The sequence below is a fragment of the Rhinatrema bivittatum genome, chromosome 1 (genome assembly GCF_901001135.1).
Source record: "Rhinatrema bivittatum chromosome 1, aRhiBiv1.1, whole genome shotgun sequence".
Lineage (NCBI taxonomy): Eukaryota > Metazoa > Chordata > Amphibia > Gymnophiona > Rhinatrematidae > Rhinatrema > Rhinatrema bivittatum.
Window position 1 is genome coordinate 729,060,518 of NC_042615.1, and position 23,727 is coordinate 729,084,244.

A 23,727-nucleotide genomic window follows, 5' to 3' on the forward strand; every position below is an offset into this window, starting at 1 on the left:
TCTCTCTCTCTCTCTCTCTATACATATATATTCTATACCACGGTAAACTTAGATGTGCAATAGTGTATTATGAGGATCATCAGATTATAACAAATTTGAATTACAGTTCTAATAGCCATATTGGTCCTAGAGAACAGTGTATTCATTTAAAAGGACCAAAAGAAATTGGGGTTGACATCTAATTCTGAGAATTAGGTATCTAAATTTGCACCTTTGAAAATTGACTAGAGCTGAGTGTCTAAACTTATGTCTTAAGTGTCTAAGGTCAGATTCTCAGCTTTCTTTAAATACTGCTCTCATTGTAGTGCATGAGCTTTTGAGGTGACCCAGGATTCTTCTTCAAATATGTATTATTTATTAGAGATATGTGGCACAACAGAGTTTGTTTAGATAAGAGATGCCTTCTAAAGAGAAAGCAAACATGACAGAGAGATTTGTTCTTTGCAAGGACAATATTGTTTTTATTAACAAGTTAAATGGAGCTGTGAGCATCCTGCAACTCCACTCACACAGAAACAGGATGCAAATAAATATACATTCAGTGGTAGGGTAGCCTCAGTAGCTCAAAAAAAGCTCAGTACTAGTTAACTCAATACAGTTCAACACAGTGACATGAAACACATTTCTAACATTTGCTATTGCGTTAACACTGCTCAGATCATTTACCTCTATTCTATGAGACCAGACCTCAAATCAGAAAAAAGTATGAAACTCCCCCTCACAAGAGTTAGAGGTTTGAGCATGCTACCATTTAAGTGAACTGCAGCAGAGAAAGAAAAAAAGAGAACAATGCAGGTATGTAACTTGAGCGGACTTCTGCTGTTAATTTTGTATGGAATATCACTAAAATTCAGAGGAGTCAACCTCCTAAATTACAGAACCATGACTGGGGAAGGGATTTATGAGAGAATTGCACTGGAAAACAGTCCTAGGAAGCAAATAGGTTTTCACCCTGACTAACAAGGGGATTCAGACATGTGGGTTCGAAGTTCCCAGACAGTAGTGGATGGTCAAGCAGGATGGAGAAGCATGCACAATTTCTCTCTCTGTGGTCCTGCCTGGGTCTTGGCCTTTTGGCTGAGAGGAAGTGACCCATAAAGGGTCAGATAACAGATAAAGCAAAAGCCAGGCTGAGAAGAGGTGACTTATCCAGGTTGGGTAACAGGACATGACTGGTTATGAGCTTAGCGGAGCTAAAATCACTGAAAGCTGAGACTTTGAAGGGCTAGAACCACTGAACACTAAAACCACCATAAGCCTAGTGGAGCTTTAAATCCAAGCCAGGGAAAACCTTCCTACTGAAGGAGAAGAATTGAAGGACAGCAGCAGGTGGGAGGTAAAGTGGCTACCCTTTGTGTGAGGGGACTCCAATGGCAGATCTGGAGATCAAGCAGTCCCCTTTGAACAAGGGGACCCCAGTGGCAATCCAGGAGGAGGAACCAGGTCCCCCAGGAGGGCGTGGACCCCAGCGGCAAGTCCAGAGGCGGCATGGTCCCACTTGAGCAACGGGACCCCAGCAGCAGTCCAGGAGGCAGCGTCATGACCTGCAGGAGGGCTGGGACCCAATGGCAGACTGGAAGGCAGAGTCGGGTCCCCCAGGAAGGCATGAATCCCAGCGACAGACCGGGAGGCAGAGTCGGATCCTCCAGGGGGCATGGACCCCAGCTTTGTCATGGACCTTTCAACGGAGTGGAAGGAGACAGTTTAGATACAGAGGACCCCCCCCCCAGGCCAACACTGCCCACCATCCAGTTGTATCTTTTCACATGGGTGAGACTTGGGATAAGGGGGGGAAGATAATAATAATACTTGAGTAAGCGGGAATGCAAGATGTACCTTCTATTCTATTTGGTGGTATATTGTGAGGGACAACAAACCCAAATTGCCAAATATTAAATGTCTTGTTACCTTGTAGAAATATATAGATGTGCAGACTGAGACTATTAACCATGAGTAGATAAATGTGCTGCTTGACATCCTTTTAGCAATGTACATAGTCATGTAGAAATGTATATGCTTGTATAGTCTAATAAACCTGTATATATTTGTACATACTGCCAGCCTTGTTCACATTCCCATTTGTTTTCCTGGGAAGGGAGGGAAATCCCACCCATTAACACTTTCTTCCCCAAGTGGAGGCGCCAAGAACATGAGAATCGACAGAGTTTGCCCTAGAGGGGCTCCCGTTGGGTCGATCCCGGGTAAGTGGTTAAGGGGCCGTTACAATTATAACCCATTATTTTATATATTCTGCTACCAAGCTGGTCAGGTTTTTATGTTTTGCAAGTCCATTCTCTTGCATATATGGTATAGTTGTTACATTATAGTGTTGATACCTATTATACTGCAAGACAACTTAAATAATAGTTAACACTATATGAGCTTTGTATGCAAACATAATGTCATGGAAACTGAAAAAAAGGAAAAATAATTATAGTAATAGAGCACTAATAAAGAGGGCTTTGATTTAAAATGCTAATAGAAAAAACAACTCATTCTAGAGTCTGAAAGTCCACAGAGCTGCCAACAAGCACACTGTGGTTGTTCCCACTACTTTGATTCCAGTTTCATGATGAACATAGTGTACTCAGTGAAATGGCTTTGCTACTTATTTTTAAAGAAAGCATAATGCTTTACATAATGATATCATTTATCTTGTACATTATTAATTGAGAATGATGGACTAGACAGAGTTACATAAATAAATATATTAATTAATATGAGGACATTTTTCAATTATTTATAAACATTCAATATTCAGCCTTTTCCAAGCTAGTCTCAAGGTGAATTACAATCAAATTTACAGTTAAATTCCAATTACATTTGCATCACAGCTTACAATCAACATAGGGAAACAGTGACATATAAAGGTATGATTAGAGGTACCAAGAGGATTGTATTAGTCATCTAGGAAGTAACAGAAGATATGGTAGCGTATAGGTCAAATAGATGGATTAGAGAGCCAGTGTAGTGAAACGTACAATAGTGAAGATGAATTGGTATAAGACAATCATCTAGTGCAGAGTCATTATGTAAGGAAGTCAGGCAGTAGTTGATGATAGTCTCATGATCAAGTTCCAGTAGTCAAGTGATAGAAGATATCCTCTGACACTGGCTTTGTCACAGTTTTGTCACAGATTTTTAAGTGGAATTTAGGGGAAGGCCTGGCCAAATAACCAAGTGACTTTTTTTCTAAAGTTAGGGGGCACTCCAGGCTCCACTGGACCAACAACCACCAGGGCGTGCACAGTAAGGACCGTGGGGTTGGGTGAGCCCAGGCACAGGATGGGGCCTGTGCCTGGGCTCCCAGACTTTTTTTTTCAGTTTGGCCATCTCAGGGGGCAGCGGAGGGGAGAGGGTGGGTCAGGGGTCTCTCAAGCCTCCTGGGAGTTTGGTGATACTGGGGAGGAAATTCTTCAGGCTGTTCAGGCCCTTTAAAAAAAATGGTAGCCCAGGGCCACCATTACACACGGCGCTATTGGGGCACTTAACGGTGGTAGTTTTCCTGGCGCTGTTTGACCACAAGGAAAATTATAATTGGTTTTATATAGCTGCAGTACCGTGGATTAGCAAATACATTTTAAATTTAATTTGAATTCTAATAGAAATAAGCTCCATCTTCCTGAACCCCCGACGTCGGTTTTCCTAACTGGTGGATGACGTGATAAGAAAGCGGGCGCTGACTGTTCAGCGCCCGCTTTCTACTCACATTTATTGCATTGGCCCTTTAGTGTTTCCCCATCCTCTCCTGGAGGAACACCTAACCAGTCCAATTTTCAGGGATTTGGTACTGAATGTGCATGAAATAAATTTACACATACTGGACACCCAGTGCATGCAAATCTTTCTCATTCATATTCATTACCGATACCCTGAAAACCAGACTGAATAGGTGTGCCTCCAGGAGAGGATTGGAAAACACTGAATTAGCAGATGAAAAATATACAAACATGTTCAGGAATACAGAGGCGTGTATCTTATAAAATAGCAACTACCATGAGTACTTCTGAACCCCCTCCCAGAGTTAAGAACATAAGAAAATGCCATACTGGGTCAGACCAAGGGTCCATCAAGCCCAGCATCCTGTTTCCAACAGTGGCCAATCCAGGCCATAAGAACCTGGCAAATACCCAAAAACTAAGTCTATTCCATGTTACCGTTGCTAGTAATAGCGGTGGTTATTATCTAAGTCAACTTAATTAATAGCAGGTAATGGACTTCTCCTCCAATAACTTATCCAATACTTTTTTAAACACAGCTATACTAACTGCACTAACCACATCCTCTGGCAACAAATTCCAGAGTTTAATTGTGCGTTGAGTAAAAAAGAACTTTCTCCGATTAGTTTTAAATGTGCCCCATGCTAACTTCAAGGAGTGCCCCCTAGTCTTTCTACTATCCGAAATAGTAAATAACCGATTCACATCTACCCATTCTAGACCTCTCATAATTTTAAACATCTCTATCCTATCCCCCCTCAGCAGCCTCTTCTCCAAGCTGAAAAGTCCTAACCTCTTTAGTCTTTCCTCATAGGGGAGCTGTTCCATTCCCCTTATTATTTTGGTAGCCCTTCTCTGTACCTTCTCCATCGCAATTATATCTTTTTTGAGATGCGGCGACCAGAATTGTACACAGTATTCAAGGTGTGGTCTCACCATGGAGCGATACAGAGGCATTATGACATTTTCCGTTTTATTCACCATTTCCTTTCTAATAATTCCCAACATTCTGTTTGCTTTTTTGACTGCCGCAACACACGGAACCGACGATTTCAATGTGTTATCCACTAGAAATGTGAATCGGAACCGGAATCGGTTCGGATTCCGGTTCGGATTCACGTTTTTTTTTTTTCATCAGGTGCGATCGAGGTTTTGTTTATCGGCTGCGCCCGAGCCGATAAACAAAAAAACCCACCCGACCTTTAAAACTAATACTTTAGCTTCCCCCACCTTCCCGACCCCCCCAAAAACTTTTTACAGGTACCTGGTGGTCCAGTGGGGGTCCCTGGAGCGATCTCCCACTCCCGGGCCGTCGGCTGCCACTAATCAAAATGGCGCCGATGGCCCTTTGACCTTACTATGTGACAGGGTATCCGTGCCATTGGCCGGACCCTGTCACATGGTAGGAGCACTGGATGGCCTGCGCCATCTTGTGCTCCTACCATGTGACAGGGGCTGACCAATGGCACCAGTAGCCCCTGTGACATAGTAAGGGCAAAGGCTATCGGCGCCATTTTGATTACTGGCAGCCGATGGCCCGAGTACAGGAGATCGCTCCCGGACCCCTGCTGGACCACCAGGGGCTTTTGGCAAGTCTTGGGGGACCCTCCTGACCCCCACAAGACTTTCCAAAAGTCCAGCGGGGGTCCGAGAGCGACCTCCTGCACTCGGACCGTTGGCTGCCAGTATTCAAAATGGTACCGACAGCATTTGCCCTTACTATGTCACAGAGGGTACCGGTGCCATTGGTCAGCCCCTGTCACATGGTAGGAGCACAAGATGGCGATGGTCATCCAGTGCTCCTACCATGTGACAGGGTCCGGCCAATCGCACGGATACCCTGTCACATGGAAAGGGCAAAGGGCCATCGGTGCCATTTTGATTAGTGGCAGCCAAAGGCCCGGGAGCGGGAGATCGCTCCAGGGACCCCTACTGGACCACCAGGTACCTGTAAAAAGATTTTTGGGGGGTCGGGAGGGTGGGGGAAGCTAAGGTATTAGTTTTAAAGGGTCGGGGTGGGTTTAGGGGTTATTTTTGTGTGCCGTTTTTCCCGCCCTCCCCCAAAACGATAAGAGAGCCCCCACGATCAATATCGTGGGGTTTTCCTATCATTTTGGGGGAGCCCCCGATTTCTGACAATTTTGAAAATATCGTCCGATATTTTCAATTGTCCGAAGCCCGATTCACATCCCTATTATCCACTATGACACCTAGATCTCTTTCTTGGGTTGTAGCACCTAATATGGAACACAACATTGTGTAATTATAGCATGGGTTATTTTTCCCTATATGCATCATCTTGCACTTATCCACATTAAATTTCATCTGCCATTTGGATGCCCAATTTTCCAGTCTCACAAGGTCTTCCTGCAATTTATCACAATCTGCTTGTGATTTAACTACTCTGAACAATTTTGTGTCATCTGCAAATTTGATTATCTCACTCATTGTATTTCTTTCCAGATCATTTATAAATATATTGAAAAGTAAGGGTCCCAATACAGATCCCTGAGGCACTCCACTGTCCACTCCCTTCCACTGAGAAAATTGTCCATTTAATCCTACTCTCTGTTTCCTGTCTTTTAGCCAGTTTGCAATCCACGAAAGGACATCGCCACCTATCCCATGACTTACTTTTCCTAGAAGCCTCTCATGAGGAACTTTGTCAAACGCCTTCTGAAAATCCCAGTATACTACATCTACCGGTTCACCTTTTGAATATTGACCTCAAAGTTATTTATTTGATTTATATTCTGCCTTTATACCCTAAATGTGCTAGAACTACCCTTGCAAACTGAGTTTTATACAATTTTAACTGACAATGTAACAATCCTATCCTTTGCAGAAGTGGAACATTCTTTCATCCTATCCCTTGCTCTCATACTTTCATTCCAATCTCTTGATCTTTCTATAGTTCTTGATGATGCAGAAAGTTTTGCTGGATCTCCTCAAAGCCCCTGTTCCAGGTAATCAGTCTCTTCCACAATCTTCCTTTTGTATTATAGACCAATATCTGTTGTTGCCCGTTTCCTAGGAAGAATCTCACACTGTTGCACAGGAACATGCTCCCCACAGAGGACATATCACGATTAGATTGCTCAATCACAGTCTATCCTGGCTAACAATTTAGTTACTAGGGATGTGCAGACCAACAGTTTAAGTTCATAAGTCCATAAGTCGAAAGGGGGTCCCATTTGCGGTCAATATGGACATATGGAGAATTCCATAAGTTGAGTCTATGTCCATATGTGCAAATAAAAATTTAAACCCCTCACCCGCCTTAATCCCCCCCCCCCCAAGACTTACCAAAACTCCCTGGTGGTCCAGCGGGGTCAGGACGCCATTCCTGAACTCCTTTGCAAGGAGCACGTGACGTCGGCGCCACATCAGAGTGACGCGGCGTCACGTGCTTCCCCTCGGGTTCGCTCCCGGACCCCTCATTGGGCTCAAAAGGAACTTTTGGCCAGCTTGGGGGGGCCTCCTGACCCCCCCAAGCTGGCCAAAAGTGCCTTTTGGGCCCAACGAGGGTTCCGGGAGCGAACCCGAGAGGAAGCACGTGACGTCGGCGCCACGTCAGAGTGACGCGGCGTCACGTGCTTCCCCTCGGGTTCGCTCCCGGACCCCTCGTTGGGCTCAAAAGGAACTTTTGGCCAGCTTGGGGGGGCCTCCTGACCCCCCCAAGCTGGCCAAAAGTGCCTTTTGGGCCCAACGAGGGTTCCGGGAGCGAACCCGAGGGGAATCACGTGACGTTGGCGCCACGTCAGAGTGACGCGGCGTCACGTGATTCCCCTCGGGTTCGCTCCCGGACCCCTCGTTGGGCTCAAAAGGAACTTTTGGCCAGCTTGGGGGGGCCTCCTGACCCCCCCAAGCTGGCCAAAAGTGCCTTTTGGGCCCAACGAGGGGTTCCGGGAGCGAACCCGAGGGGAATCACGTGACGTCGGCGCCACGTCAGAGTGACGCGGCGTCACGTGATTCCCCTCGGGTTCGCTCCCGGACCCCTCGTTGGGCCCAAAAGGAACTTTTGGCCAGCTTGGGGGGCCTCCTGACCCCCCAAGCTGGCCAAAAGTGCCTTTTGGGCCCAACGAGGGTTCCGGGAGCGAACCCGAGGGGAATCACGTGACGCCGCATCACTCCGACATGACGCGGACGTCACGTGATTCCCCACGCGTCCGCTCCCGGACCCTCACGGAACTTTTGGCCAGCTTTGGTACCTGTTCCAGGTAATCAGTCTCTTCCACAATCTTCCTTTTGTATTATAGACCAATATCTGTTGTTGCCCGTTTCCTAGGAAGAATCTCACACTGTTGCACAGGAACATGCTCCCCACAGAGGACATATCACGATTAGATTGCTCAATCACAGTCTATCCTGGCTAACAATTTAGTTACTAGGGATGTGCAGACCAACAGTTTAAGTTCATAAGTCCATAAGTCGAAAGGGGGTCCCATTTGCGGTCAATATGGACATATGGAGAATTCCATAAGTTGAGTCTATGTCCATATGTGCAAATAAAAATTTAAACCCCTCACCCGCCTTAATCCCCCCCCCCAAGACTTACCAAAACTCCCTGGTGGTCCAGCGGGATCAGGACGCCATTCCTGAACTCCTTTGCAAGGAGCACGTGACGTCGGCGCCACATCAGAGTGACGCGGCGTCACGTGCTTCCCCTCGGGTTCGCTCCCGGACCCCTCGTTGGGCTCAAAAGGAACTTTTGGCCAGCTTGGGGGGGCCTCCTGACCCCCCCAAGCTGGCCAAAAGTGCCTTTTGGGCCCAACGAGGGTTCCGGGAGCGAACCCGAGAGGAAGCACGTGACGTCGGCGCCACGTCAGAGTGACGCGGCGTCACGTGCTTCCCCTCGGGTTCGCTCCCGGACCCCTCGTTGGGCTCAAAAGGAACTTTTGGCCAGCTTGGGGGGGCCTCCTGACCCCCCCAAGCTGGCCAAAAGTGCCTTTTGGGCCCAACGAGGGTTCCGGGAGCGAACCCGAGGGGAATCACGTGACGTTGGCGCCACGTCAGAGTGACGCGGCGTCACGTGATTCCCCTCGGGTTCGCTCCCGGACCCCTCGTTGGGCTCAAAAGGAACTTTTGGCCAGCTTGGGGGGGCCTCCTGACCCCCCCAAGCTGGCCAAAAGTGCCTTTTGGGCCCAACGAGGGGTTCCGGGAGCGAACCCGAGGGGAATCACGTGACGTCGGCGCCACGTCAGAGTGACGCGGCGTCACGTGATTCCCCTCGGGTTCGCTCCCGGACCCCTCGTTGGGCCCAAAAGGAACTTTTGGCCAGCTTGGGGGGGCCTCCTGACCCCCCAAGCTGGCCAAAAGTGCCTTTTGGGCCCAACGAGGGTTCCGGGAGCGAACCCGAGGGGAATCACGTGACGCCGCATCACTCCGACATGACGCGGACGTCACGTGATTCCCCACGCGTCCGCTCCCGGACCCTCACGGAACTTTTGGCCAGCTTTGGTAAGTCTTGGGGGGGGGATTAAGGAGGGTGAGGGGTTTAAATTTTTATTTAGATCAACAATCGCGATTTCCAACGTATTCAACATAGCTATGTTGAATAAGTTGGAAATCCGATCGTTTAAGCCTCATCTTTTTTTTAAGTTAAAAAAAAGAATAAGTTGCGTTTTCCATTTAAGTTCAAAACGAATGCACACCTCTATTAGTTACCCCCAAGGGGATGGGGCAGAGGCAGATGGCTAATTGACAACACATTTTTAGTCCTTAGCAGAAACACATTTGTGGCATATTTACCTTGTAAAGTCGATTGCCTTGAAAGTGTTAGTCTGATCTCCACCCTTTTGTTGAGTGTTAGATACTGCACGGATCATATCTTCTTTTGTTTGGTAAGTGTTCATCTTGAATTCTACTCTTGGGTCATTTCCATACTGAATTAAGCTCATCTTTACAAAAAAACAGTATGTTAAAAGCTCAAAGAAGCAACTGTGTAAGGTGAACCATAATTAGTGAAAATGTCTGTATGTTCTCTACAATACAAGATTACATTTGAATTCCCACCTTAAAAATTTAATTTCAGTGTATACAGATATGTGACGCTGGGTTTACAAGTGACCATGGTGCTTGCATGTGTGGCTATAAAATATTTGTGGGATAATAATGCATATTTCCACCCATAATCCCTGGATCTTCTATGACCGATAAGTACCCATTAGTGAGTGACATCATTATTTTAACTCCCTGTCTACTGGTCTCTTGTGTGTTGCTTCTGCTGACCCTCTGATTTCTGTTTACATGCCTGGGGCTACACATGTAAAACAATAATGTGTATAACTTTGAAACTCATTCCCAATGCCACTATGTATAGAGACCTCGAAGTGTGTGGAATGGGAAATTGAAATCCTTCGTTCAAACGCTGGGACCCCAGTGCCACCGTTCACCTTTTCTTCATGAAACATTTTAAGCAGAGATTTTTACAGAACCGTTTGCTGGATGGTTTAAAATTCACAGTATTCTGTTATAACCACCATGCCCTGCTTACCTGTGTTTTTGTGGGGCCTATATCTAATCCTTGTACAAATTTTTCCAAAAATTTCTTCACTTCAATCCAAGGATAAATACTGTTAGACCCATCACACACAACAGCAATATCTATAAACGAGGAGCAGGCTAAAACAAGAACCAAAAATAGAATGTTAAATGCATGCATTATCTAAGAAAACATTTCATCATTAAAGTAGTAATATTAGAATTGTTTTTGTGTCTCCCCTGCTGCTTTCTTCCTGCTCTAAGCTTCTAGTTGAATCAGAACTAGGGATATGCATTTGTTTTGTTAGTTTATGCATATACAATTTTATGTGTGCAAAATTAGATTTTATGTATGAGAGTGCAACTTATCCACAGGCAGTGCAATTTTCAAACAGCCCGCTTAGGGTACTTTTTACTGCAGACTTTAGCCCGAATTATCAAAGCAGATTTAGGAACATGGATCTGTTTGAAAATCTGGGAGTGTGTGTAGCCAGTGCCGACATACACCTGTTTGGGGGCAGGTGCAGCTTTGTGTGGTCACATTTACGCGCATAATTTCCAAAATTTACAGTATAAGGATACATTTTTTCCCATACACAACTCTATCCCCAGAACACCTCTTTGGAGTGTGTATAAACATATGTGCAAAATCGCTTTTTTTATATACTCTTAAATGCATAATCCCCGGGTAATTTTTAAAAGACCCTTTATGCACCTAAAGCCAGGATTTACAGAGATCAATTTAAAAAGCATTTATACATGTAAAATATTGCTTTTTGACTATTATATCAGAGGATGCATGCTTAATAGTAGGTGTGGAAGTAATTTTATGAGTACTGCAAAGGGGTAGAGTTAGGCCAGGGAAATCATTTGCACACATAAAGATGAATTTTAAAACCTGGGTGCACACCCAAATCGGGAGATGTGCATGTCCACCTGATTTTGTAAAGTGGAGGGATGTATGTGCATATACCAATGCGCATACATCTCGCATTGTAGAAAAAAGGAGCATGGTGTAGGCGGGGCATGGGCATTCCGGGATGGGGCCAAGAGAAGTGTGTGTAATAGAGATGTGAATCGTGTCCTCGATCGTCTTAACGATCGATTTCGGCTGGGAGGGGGAGGGAATCGTATTGTTGCCGTTTGGGTGTGTAAAGTATCGTGAAAATCGTTAAAATCGTGAGCCGGCACACTAAAACCCCCTAAAACCCACCCCCGACCCTTTAAATTAAATCCCCCACCCTCCCGAACCCCCCCAAATGCCTTAAATTACTTGGGGGTCCAGCGGCACACTAAAACACGGCACACTAAAACCCCCTAAAACCCACCCCGACCCTTTAAATTAAATCCCCCACCCTCCCGAAGCCCCCCCGAATGCCTTAAATTACCTGGGGGTCCGTAGCGGCGGTCCGTAGCTTAAATTACCTCCGTAGCCTTAAATTACCTCCGTAGCGGCGGTCCGTAGCTAAATCGGGGGAAGGGGGAGAGCAGGAAAACCGGCACACTAAATCGTGTAGTCTTCAGCCGGCGCCATTTTGCAAAATGGCCGCCGCAAAATGGCGGCGGCCATAGACCAAAACGATTCGACGCAGGAGGTCGTTCCCGACCCCCGCTGGACTTTTGGCAAGTCTTGTGGGGGTCAGGAGGCCCCCCCAAGCTGGCCAAAAGTTCCTGGGGGTCCAGCGGGGGTCCGGGAGCGATCTCCTACCGCGAATCGTTTTCCGTACGGAAAATGGCGCCGGCAGGAGATCGACTGCAGGAGGTCATTCAGCGGGGGTCCGGAACCCTCGCTGAACGACCTCCTGCAGTCGATCTCCTGCCGGCGCCATTTTCCGTACGGAAAACGATTCGCGGCAGGAGATCGCTCCCGAACCCCCGCTGGACCCCCAGGAACTTTTGGCCAGCTTGGGGGGGGCCTCCTGACCCCCACAAGACTTGCGAAAAGTCCAGCGGGGGTCCGGAACGACCTCCTGCGTCGAATCATTTTGGTCTATGGCCGCCGCCATTTGCAGCGGCCATTTTGCAAAATGGCGCCGGCTGAAGACTACACGATTTAGTGTGCCGGTTTTCCTGCTCTCCCCCTTCCCCCGATTTAGCTACGGACCGCCGCTACGGAGGTAATTTAAGGCTACGGAGGTAATTTAAGCTACGGACCCCCAGGTAATTTAAGGCATTTTTTTTGGGGGGGGGGTTCGGGAGGGTGGGGGATTTAATTTAAAGGGTCGGGGTGGGTTTTAGGGGGTTTTAGTGTGCCGTGTTTTAGTGTGCCGCTGGACCCCCAGGTAATTTAAGGCATTTGGGGGGGGGTTCGGGAGGGTGGGGGATTTAATTTAAAGGGTCAGGGTGGGTTTTAGTGTGCCGGTTTTCCTGCCCTCCCCCTTCCCCCGATTTACGATTTTTTGATGATAAATCGGGGGAATTGGTATTGTATCGTGGCCCTAACGATTTTTGACGATTTAAAATATATCGGACGATATTTTAAATCATCAAAAAACGATTCACATCCCAAGTGTGTAAGTACCTATGCGTAAATGTATATGCCTATGTTGCACTAAGGTCCCGCTATGTTTCAAAGCGGACTTATACACGGGCTATTATAAAATTGGGTTCTTGTTGTGCTGGTGGACCCTTGGACCGAGGGGGAGTTGATGCTACTTGTAGGGAGGAGCCCCACAGGTCCCCACCATTGGTAGGCTAGGCTGGTGGAAGCAGAGGCCCTGCTGGAGCTTCACCAATACCAGCCCATGTTCTCCTTAGGTTCAGCCTTTGGATGCCGGGGCCGGCTGGTCTTAGTTAGGGCCTCTGTGGATGTGGAAGTCCAGGATGTTGGAACGTTGCGGGCAGAATGCCGAAGGGATGGATGAGGAACAGCCAGGAGTTTGGAAAAGAGAGTGAAGTGGTGATACAGGCCGATGACAAGGGCAGGCAGTGAAGCTCGAGGTCCAGTCCAGGCAAAGGTCGAGGCAGGGTTGAAGCGTAGGGTTGAAGTCCAGTCTGGGGTCAAGCCAAGATTAGTCCAAAGGGAAGGAAGGAAGGAGAGGACAAAGAACTCAGGAACTGGCAATCCACTACTCTGGAGAGTTGACCTATTGCCAAGGCAAGGGCTGAAGGCAAGGACCAGCCTTAAATAGTTCCAGGGCGATGATATCATCAGCAAGTACCGTGGGGCTTTTCCCGCTGCGGGCCTTTTAAATTCTGAAGTGAGGCACGTGTGCACCTAGGACTTCAGGTGTAGGAGCAGGATGTTGGCGGTGTTCCCCAGCTGCGAAGAAAGACAGTGGCGGTGTCGTCAGCACCAGAGCCATGAAGAGCTGGAGGTGTTGAAAGCCTCAGAGCCGCAAGGGAGCAGCAGTGGCTTGGCGGTGGCAGCGGCATTCAGGGCCATGAAGATAAGGGGCAGTGTCAGTGGTGGCTCCCAGCTACTACAAGGAAGCCCTGGACTGGCTCGGCCCCGGCAGCATGCCATCTGGTGAGTGAAGCTGACTGCGGAGGGCAACAGCTCTATGTGCATAAATCTTTATGTATGTGCATAAACTACTGAAATGAATGAAAAACTGAAACACACACACACAAATAAAAATACTGAAATGAATGAATGAACAGAACCAAAATATTTTTTGTGCACATTCCTAAGCAGAACCTTCCACAGTTGGGACTACAGTGCCATGTGTCTTCATTTGCAATGTTATAGAGTTTTTCACCACTTAAATTCCCTCTCTGTCTTACCATCTAGCCCTGTCACTATGGGAACATTCCTCAGGTTGAGAGGTATGGACTATGGCTCTTTCCAGAAATAAGTTCTTGGGGCTGCCACTCAGAAATGCAGGAGCCAGGTGTAGCCAAATAGTAGCTCATAGCATTGCCACTGGGACATCAAATTAATCCTATTTTATCTTCTTTTATTGGAAAAATATGAGTTCCTAAGTTAAAAAAACATGTGCCTCCATTTTTTTTATGGTTGTCCTGCCCTTCTGTAAAGAACTGACATTTGAGTGTCATAACCAATATACAACATACACTATGGTGTGTAAAGGGACAGTAAAGTATAATCAAGGCCCCTAATTTCATGTGATTTCCATGGCAATTGGCACAGAACTTTCCACGCGCTATGGAACTTTGGGATACAGATTACTTGCTTTCTCCCCTCCCCTCACTCAGTTATTGTTCACTCCTTCAATTCCCTTGCCACTTCTGCATTGCTGGCTGCCTCTTTCCTTCCTCCTTACGCCTAGGGATTGCCAGCCAGTGGTTTACTTGTCTCCTCCTCAGCTGCCACTTCCTTCTATCCTAATCTGTTTTCGAAGCTGCCATTTTACCTCTCCCAGCTGCCTTCCCCTCATCTCTGCTACTCATCACTGCTAATCTGACTCATAATGTTGCGATCCCCCCTGCTGCTGCGCTGCAGGAGGTCTCTTACCTTCCTCCAGAGGCCGCTCTGAAGCCAGGGCCTCGCCTGCGCATCATCCAGGACTTGCTCCAGGGCCTGAGAGGCCTAGCTGTGCCGGTGGCTTGCAGCCTCACGGTTACATTTGGACTTCCTGTTGGGCGACGCCCTTCCCTAGGGGCTGGCCCGCAGCTCTCTACCCTAGTTATAGGACCAGCGGTGGGCGGTCCTGGCAAGCTCCTCCCAGGGAGTTGCCCTCTACCTCCAGTATTTAAGGACTTTCTGTTCACTGTGTCTTTGCCTTCGGATTGGGTTACACAGTTGTCTGTGGCCTGTCCCGATCCAGGTCCGTGGCGCTGACTCCTGCTTGTCGTCAGCCTGCCTTGACTCCGGTCCGTGACTCCGACTCCTGCTTGTCTTCAGCCTGCCTTGACTCCGGTCTGTGACTCCGACTCCTGCTTGTCTTCGGCCTTTGGATCAGGTTCTACAGTCGTCTGTATACTTGCTGATCCAGGTCTTCCGTGATCACTTATGCTTTGATGGATCCCTGTCCAGTGTCTCTGCCTAGATGTCTGCTCCTGTGCCTGCCAGCCGTAAGGGCTTCGGATGTGAGTATCCCAGCATCGGAGTTCCTGTTCGCCTGGGTCTTCCCCGCGCCCTCCTTCTCAGCGTGGTCCGCGACCAGCCTTCCTAGGCTGTGTAGGGCGCGTCTGGGACAGGGTGGTCCGCGACTCAGTCCCACGGGTGGGCTGAGTAGGGCGCCCTGATGGACAGTGCAATGTTCCTGTCCAGCCTTGTCTTCAGTGTCTGCTTCAGCCTTTGTCCGGATGTCTACCTGTCTCTGCCTTGACCTGGTTCCTGAGCCTTCTGTCCTGTTGGGCCCTGGAGTGGCCAACAGGAGGGATTCGTCCCATGGGCTCTTGAGCTTCTGCCAGCCGAGGGGGCTTCGGATGTGAGTATCCCAGCATCGGAGTTCCTGCTCGCCTGGATCCTCCCTGTGTCTCGCTGCAGCCCTTGTCCTGATGTCTCCGTCTTGCTTCAGCCTGCTTCTGCCCCGTTTGATGTCTTCTGTTTAAGGACTCTGTCTGCCCTCGCCTCTGTCCGGCCTGCTGCCCATTGCCGTTCCCTGCGGCAGTTCCGAAAGGGCCGGGAACAGTCGGAGGACCGTTCATTAGTCAACTTCCCCGTGTTGGCTACCATGGGCATGCAGGTCCGGCTGAGGGTCGGACTCCCTGCTTCTGTTCCTGCCTGCCTGGCTCACCATGCCTGCTCAGCTCACCTCCCACGGTGTGGCCTTGGGCTCCTCCTGGGGTCCTGCCGTGGCCCAAGGGCTCACCACCCGCCCGAGACGACCGCGCCCGCGCGCGCTCGTAACACATAAAACAAAATTTAGAAAACAATATAACTTTATTTAATGAAAGTCCTTGTTTATTTAAACAAGATATTTTCAAAAAAATAAATGTCAACTTTTTCTGCACATGGGGAGGACCATTTTTAAAACTAGTTCCACAGATTAAACAGTACTTTACCCATGGAAACAGCCTGTTATATATAATTGCTCACCTAATATATGGCTGTGGCCGAACCCTCCAGTCTGCCACTAGATGTCCCAAGGTGCTGGTTAGATATTTCAACTCTTTGAGCCTTCCATTCCCCTCGGCCTCCTCCCAACTTGGAGAGCTGGGATTGATTGCCTTTGCCTTTATAACACAGCCATTTTGTTATTCAGTGTGTAATTAGTTTTTGGTCAGACACAGAGCAAGAAGTATGACTGTCTGGTTTCTCCTCCCTGGTGAGGCCTCCCTGCCTCATCAGGCTTTTGCTTTTTGAAGAGAACCTCCACTGTGCTCTCCTTGCCAGAGGGTCCTTCTGTTTTTAGATGTAGTACAATAGATTTTTGCCGGAACCCCTTTGGGATTCCCGTTCCAGGACTGACGACCCGTGAGCCTATTCATTCCCTGAATGTGGCAAGCACCTGTGACAGGCTTGGCAGCACGAGATGTTTGATGGCCAGAAGATTTCTACTTTTGAGAAGGGACTGGATTTAAACTTGGCTCTTTTGGGGAGGATCATCCTCGCTGGCCAGACAAAAAAAGTCAGGAGCTGAAGATCAGTGAGCCCATTCACCCCTTGAATGTGGCAAGCACCTATGACAGTAAAACACTAGTCAAGAAAGATTTTGGAAGTATTTTATCTTTTGTTGTGAAGAAGTTTGTCAGTCACCCGTTCTCACTGGGAGCCCAAGCTTGTATATCTGGTTCTCAAACCTTAAGACCTTTCTACATGAGGAGCCACCATTTAAAACAACTAAAGAGATGAAGTAAGACCTGGAGATTTCCATCCTGATCTCCACCTATATATGGGACCAGGTCACAGGGCTGGGTGTTCAGGAATGAGCTGAAGACTCAGGTAGGACTGTTTTTTCTGGGTTTGAGGGGACCTCTCCAATAGGATTCCCATTAGGTTGCTGGGAGAGATTTTGTGCACTTAAATGTCAAACTGGGAAGCTCTGCCCAGATACCTGAAGTGAAGGACCTAGCCAGTGCAGAAACACATATCTGTATCCAGTTCAGTTGTAACTTCATACTTATGGATAAAATGGACTTTAATTTGACTTTTAAAAAATCAGTAAACTTATAATTTAACACCCAGTGCCTTGTCCTGCCTGGTTTCTCCCAGCATCTCTCCTCTTGGGATGCTGTAGTGATCAACACACATAAGGCCGGATTTTAAAAAGGTTACGCGCGCTGGGCCTATTTTAAAAAGGCCCGGCGACGCGCGTAAAGCCCTGGGACGTGTGTAAGTCCTGGGGCTTTACAAAAGGGGCGGTCTGGGGGTGGGGCCAGAGGCCTCCGACAGAGCGGCCATTGCCTCTGTGTCGGAGGATCGCGTGGAGGCAGGCGCAAAAGGTAAAATAAAAATTTGGGAGGGGGTTAGAGTAAGGCTAGGGGGAGGAAAGGTTAAGGGAAGGGGTGGGAAGGTCAGGTTAGGGAGAAGGGAAGATCCCTCCCAGGCCGCTCCGACTTCGGAGCGGCCTGGGAGGGAACGCGGGAAGGCAGTGCGGCTCAGCGCATGCAAGGTGCACAATTGTGCACCCCCTTGTGCACGCTGACTTCTGATTTTATAAATTGTACGCACCTGCATGCGCAAGTTATAAAATCGGGCATACATGTGCGTGCGCCGGGTAGTGCGCGCACATGTACGCCCGCGTGCACATTTTAAAATCTACCCCACAGGGAATAATGATCCATTGCCTGAGTCATAAGCGAGAGCTAACCCCCATAAAAAGAATCCACCTCTGAAATAGAGAGTACAAGACATGGGAGGAGCGCTAGGTGGAGAAGCCCCAAAGTAATAAATAAGTTTATGTGCCCCTGAGACAAGACACCCCACTAACGGGTGAATTTTAAAAGCCCTATGTGCGCCAAAGCCTGGAGATACGCAAGTATATCAGCTCAGCACACGCCACATGGATTTTAAGAGGCATCTGGGTTCATGCGCATCTCTTGGTATGCGAGTAAAAATGTTTTCAGAAAATGTTTTCAGAAAATGGGTGGGGCATGGGCATGGTCTGGGCAGAGCATAGATGGGCATGGGTATTCTAGAAAATATGAATGAAACCAGTGTGTAAGTATTTACACACACCAACGCGTGCCGGGGTCCCTATCCGTGTAACTTTACTTCTGCTATGGATGGCGTGTAAGTCATGAAATAAAAAAAACTAGGCTGTTTTCCTTCCCACCCCCTAACCACCCCTTTCCACCTTGCCTAACAATTAGCTTTCTACTATGCTTCCCGGAAAGCAAATTTATCAAGACAGCTTACTGTAAATAAGAACATTTCTACTCACAAACGTGTATATATTCCTCGACAACATTGTATATACAAATTTATACCTCCTACAAATGTTGATATCAATCATACCTAGCAGAATCTCCCTGCCCCTCTTCTGACTAACCACTATCATGTACCCCACTTAGTTAATTATTACTTGTATAACTTCCATATTACTCGTATGTTATTGTTTTTTTTTTTTTTTTGTTATTATTGTTATTTCTACTATTCCTATTATAATCATGTGACAAATGTAAAGCCTGTTGCTAAGTTCTGTTCTCTGTAAACCGATGAGATGTTCCCAACGTTCGTCGGTATATAAAAGATATTAAATAAATAAATAAATAAAATAGGCTAGTCATTGGGGTATTAAGGGTTGGAGCTAATAGGATAAAAGGGAGGCAAGATAGCTAGAGGGCTTAAGAAGTTCTCTCCTTTACTGGGGAGAAGTGGGAACAAACTGGGGAAACAGGTAATTGCATTGATGCACATATCTACTAAAAGCCCCCCACTTAAGCGAGCAAGGTGGCATTTGCACGCAGATGAGCATGTCAATGTAAAATTGAGTGCACATGTATGCGCGCATAGACGATTTTATATCATGCGCGCATATACGTGCTTATGTTATAAAATTTCTGCATCCATGTGTGTGAGCTGGAAAACACGCGTACATGTGCTCCTGGTGCAGGTCTTAAAATTCTTTTAGGATTACATGAGTAAATTTATGCACATATGACATGTATATCTGGGAGTTTATCTGAATTGAGTGGAGGCATCCTGGGCATGGAGTAAGGAGGGCTGTACATTTATGTTCATACTTTTGCATTTTCAAAAGTAGGTGGGTACATTTTCCTGGTAACAATCTGTGAACAAATTAGCAGCTGTTTGTGGGTAGATTTGGTGGGATAATTTTCAAAGTGAATGTATTAGTGTATGTTTGCCTTGAAAACTGGCATAATTTATGCACAGATTTGCCATCTAATTCATGCGGGTTGTTACAAAATTACCCTCAAACTAATAGTCATCTGCAAATGGTTATGTTAATTGTCTAAACAATGTTTTGTGTATATCTTTTTGTCTTTTGTTATGTGATAACTATGAATATATATTGTTGTAAACTGTTTTGGATGCCTTTTTCGAGTCAAGAAAGCAGTTAATAAGAAATTTTAAGTAAAGAGAAAATAAATAAAAAATACATATGGTGCAGAATTGCCACAGAATCCGTATCTGAGCTGCTGCAGAACACCAAGGAGTCTTGTGTATAATTAGTCTTAATAGATTACGTCCATATAGAGGCACTTTAAGATGGCAGCATTAATATATTTAAACCAATATCAGTGACCACACTGGAATAAAAATGACATTTAGCATTAGTAGTTTCTCAAACTACTTCAAAGACAAAACCTTAAATGTCAATTTTGAAATACTTTTGATACAGTTTTGCAAGGGTGGCCAACTCTGGTCCTCAAGAGTTGCAAACGGGCCTGGTTTTCAGGATACCCCCAATGAATATGCATGAGATTTATCTGCATATAACAGAGGCAGTGCATGCAAATCTGTCTCATGCATATTTATTGTGCATATCCTGAAAACCAGGCCCATTTGCGACTCTTGAGGACCAGAGTTGGCCATCCCTGCACTACTGCATTTACATGATTTCTTTATATCTTTTTTAATATAATATGTATTGTTTTATCTATTTCCATTTTCTTTATTGCATCTTCCTTTTATTTAAGGACTAGACAGGAAGCAATGAATGTGAATATTTCTCTCTTTTCTTCTTGTTTGTGGATATGAATTTAGATTTCTTCTGTGTGCACTTCTTTTTCTTAATTCAAGGAATTCTAGAAAAGTTATTGTAAATTTGTAGAATAATAAAATTAAAGCTAAAAAATAAAATGTAAAATATTTAATTTCCTTGTATTGCATTTCAAAGCAGCTATTTTCTATGATATCTTTTTGTCCCTTAAATTTTACACAAGGTTCCTTACTTTGGAGAGCAGGGGAAAAGCTTCTCAGGACTTGGAAAGAAGCACTGACATCTGAGCAGACTCCTGTTGTATAATATTGGTTTCCACATTGCTGAGCCCACAAAGGACCGCAAGTCTAAAAAAATAAAGAAAGAAAGAAACAAATACATAGCAAAACATCGCTTCACATTATGTTTAGCATTTCATATTTTATTTTTTAACACTTTGGCCATTTTGTTATTGTAATTTTTTTCTAATTAGTATCCTATTGCTAAGACAATACACAGGCACTAGAGCAATACCCCTGGGTAGTGCGCCTCCAGTTTTTTTTAGCAACATATGTAATAATGAATGTGTGTGTATGTGTTTGTGCTAGTATACCATCTCATGTGTGCTCCCAAGCATGTCTTGAAATAAAAATTCTAAATTTCAAAATTGAATTTAAAAACTGATTCAGTATCACTACTTAGCTTTGTTGTTAGATGCATTAACATCTTCAGCTGCTGATTATTTTCCTTTGATTAATAAAAAGGTTTTTTGAATTTTGTTAAGTTCATCTTACTAATTTCTTTTGCTTTTTATTCTCTAACTATATCTTTACTTATTTCATTCATTTTTTCCAGCTCTTTCCTGACTTTAATTCTTTTTTCCCTTTTCTTTCCTTTTCTCTCTGTCTCTCTCTTCTATCATGTATCTTCCAAGTCTTTTTCATTTCAGCACCCAAAAATATAAAATTCCAGGAAAATGATAAAGAATATGTATGAGATACATTTACATACCCTGGGTCTCCCATGTATGCAAATAGATCTCCATGTGTATTCATTATGGATATCCTGAATACTCAACTGGTTAGGTGTGCCTCCAGGAGAGGGTTGGGAAACCCTGATACAAACACACAAACACACACTCTCATACCCACACACACACACACACACACAATCATACATCTATATCTATATCCTTTCCTCAACCCCCAGTGATCCTCTATTCATCCTCTTCTAATATCCCTAAAATGATCACTTTTTGCTTTGTCTACTCTGACAGAATGGGAAGGCCTGGATTAGAGAGCAGTGTAGCTCTTATTTTGCTCTGCTATGTCTGCTCCAGGCTTATCCACTTCCCTCCTATGTTTTTGCATGCTATCTTGGAGGGGAGAGGATGACCCAGGAAACAGAGGGCTGTTTTCTGCTGAGTGAGATTGGCACAGCTGAAAGGCAGCAATTTTTCAGCTAGCCTGTTCTTTCCCCCCTCCCCTTCACTGATTTTTGAAACCTACATAAGAACATAACATAAGATATGCCAGACTGGGACAGACCAAGGGTCCATCAAGCCCAGTATCCTGTCTCCAATCCAATCCAAGTCACAAGTATCTGGCAAGTATCCAAACATTAAATAGATACCATGCTACTAATGCTGGCAACAAGCAGTGGCAATTTCCTATTGATCAATAGCAGTTTATAGTCTTAATTTCCAGGAACCTATCCAAACCTTCTTTAAACCCAGCTACACTAGATGCTATTATGTTTGGTACTAGTGTGAAACCCTGGGCCGAGGTGAGAGGTGTCTCTGCCCACAAGGAGGAGCTCTGTGAGCCTCACCGCCGGTAGGCATGGTCTCAGCAACGTCAGACACAGCTGTGGAATAGAGTCTTATTGATAGTAGAGAGAGACACAACCCGTGGAGCAGGGAGCAGAAAGTAAAGTTCAGAGCAGGGGGTATACCCAATGATGGTGTCTCAGATGTGACTATCCGGTAGTGGCCCGTGGAGTGGGGTACACTGGGGATGAGTCTCAGAGATGGAAATGAGAAGCTATCCGAAGTGCAGCAATAACCTGTAGGCAGGGTATACCGGAGTGGTTCCTTCAGGGAAGAAGTGGTAGTGGCCGGAAGCATGGGGTACACCGCAGTGAATCCCAGAATGAGGTTTAGACAATAGAAGTCCATAGAATTAGGTACTCCAGGAGAGGTTCCGGAACCGATAGCAGTTCAAGGCAGAGGATCCTCCGAGGAGCGGATGACCAGAGAAGAGATAGGGCCCCCGAGGAGTGGGTACCCAGAGTGTCTCACGCCAACGTAGGAACTGGAACCGGAAGTCCAAGGAGCGGAATTCAGCAAGAATGATCTCCTTGCTAACTCGTAGAAGTGAAGGGCCAACTAGCTTAAGTACCGGAGGTGGGTGACATCATCCAGGCGTCCCCTGAGGTTCCCACCCTGACGTGTACAAGAGTGGCCCATGCATGCCTAAGTGATTCTTGGACCAAGATGGTGGTCGGCAGCGCCCACACCATCCCAGGAACGCCAGGCTGGTTGGCGGAGGCTGCCATTCGTCCAAAGGATGATAATGTAGCAGCAAAAGCGGTAAGCATTAGTGGTCATAGCCATCTGTGACCGAAGGGCGTAACAGATGCTTTAACCACATACTCTGGCAACGAATTCCAGAGCTTAATTGTGCGTTGAGTGAAAAAGAATTTTCTCCCATTTGTTTTAAACGGCCTACTTGCTGATTTCATGGAGTGCCCCCTAGTCCCTGTTGTGCCTATTGACAAATGTAGGCCTGCAACTGATACACATAGGGCCAGATTGATTTTCAAAAGGTTACGCGCGCCGGGCCTATTTTCAAAAGGCCCGGTGACGTGCATAAAGCCCTGGGACGCATGTAAGTCCCGGGGTTTGCAAAAGGTGGTGGGGAGGGGGGGGGGGTGGTCTGGGGGCGGGGTCAGAGGCTCCCGGAAAAGCGGTCATTTGCTGGTGTGCCAGGAATCATGCGCCGGCAGTTGGCCTGCGCGCGCAACTTCAGCCCCAGGGCTGAAGTAAGTTTTACAACAAAAGTTAAAATAAGAAAAAACTAGGGGGGAAAAGGGCGGGGGAGGAAGGGGAAGGGAAGGTGGGGTGAGGGGTAGGGATCGGGAGAAGGCAGCGCAGCTCGGTGCGTGCAAGGTGCACAATTGTGCACCCCTTTGTGCGTGCATGTTATAAAATTGGGCGTACCTCTTAAAATCTACCCCATAGAATATTGTGAGCATATACACAGGGATAGTAAGTTTAAATCGAATGCTTGTGCCCATATTCATGGTTATGTGGGTTCGAGCACACATGCGCTAGAATTGTATATTGTCCACGCAAGTGTGCACGTATTATATAAAATATGTCTAATGTGCATATGTTTTCTTCTAATTTGAAGCAGTTATATAAGGAAACGTTATTTGTGTATTTCCTTAGGACCTGTCAGCTTTTATTCTCACAAGTCAGCACATTTTATAACAGTATCTTTCAAATGGGCGCATGGGTGCACATGTGCACCCATTTGTCGGCCTATGCCCATGGATGCGATCATTTT

At 46.3% G+C, this 23,727-nt stretch overlaps 1 protein-coding gene across 1 annotated transcript in view; it reads right to left on the reverse strand.

Moving 5' to 3' along the window:
* The window catches only part of ITGA2 (integrin subunit alpha 2), a 302,711-nt gene that overhangs the window by 142,656 nt on the left and 136,328 nt on the right, over positions 1 to 23,727 (reverse strand). Inside the window, exons 5-7 of the mRNA XM_029577571.1 lie at positions 20,412 to 20,526; positions 10,216 to 10,343; positions 9,471 to 9,619 (exon numbers count right to left, since the gene is read on the reverse strand). Of these exons, the coding sequence (XP_029433431.1) occupies positions 9,471 to 9,619; positions 10,216 to 10,343; positions 20,412 to 20,526 (392 nt within the window). The remainder of the gene's footprint in view (positions 1 to 9,470; positions 9,620 to 10,215; positions 10,344 to 20,411; positions 20,527 to 23,727) is intronic.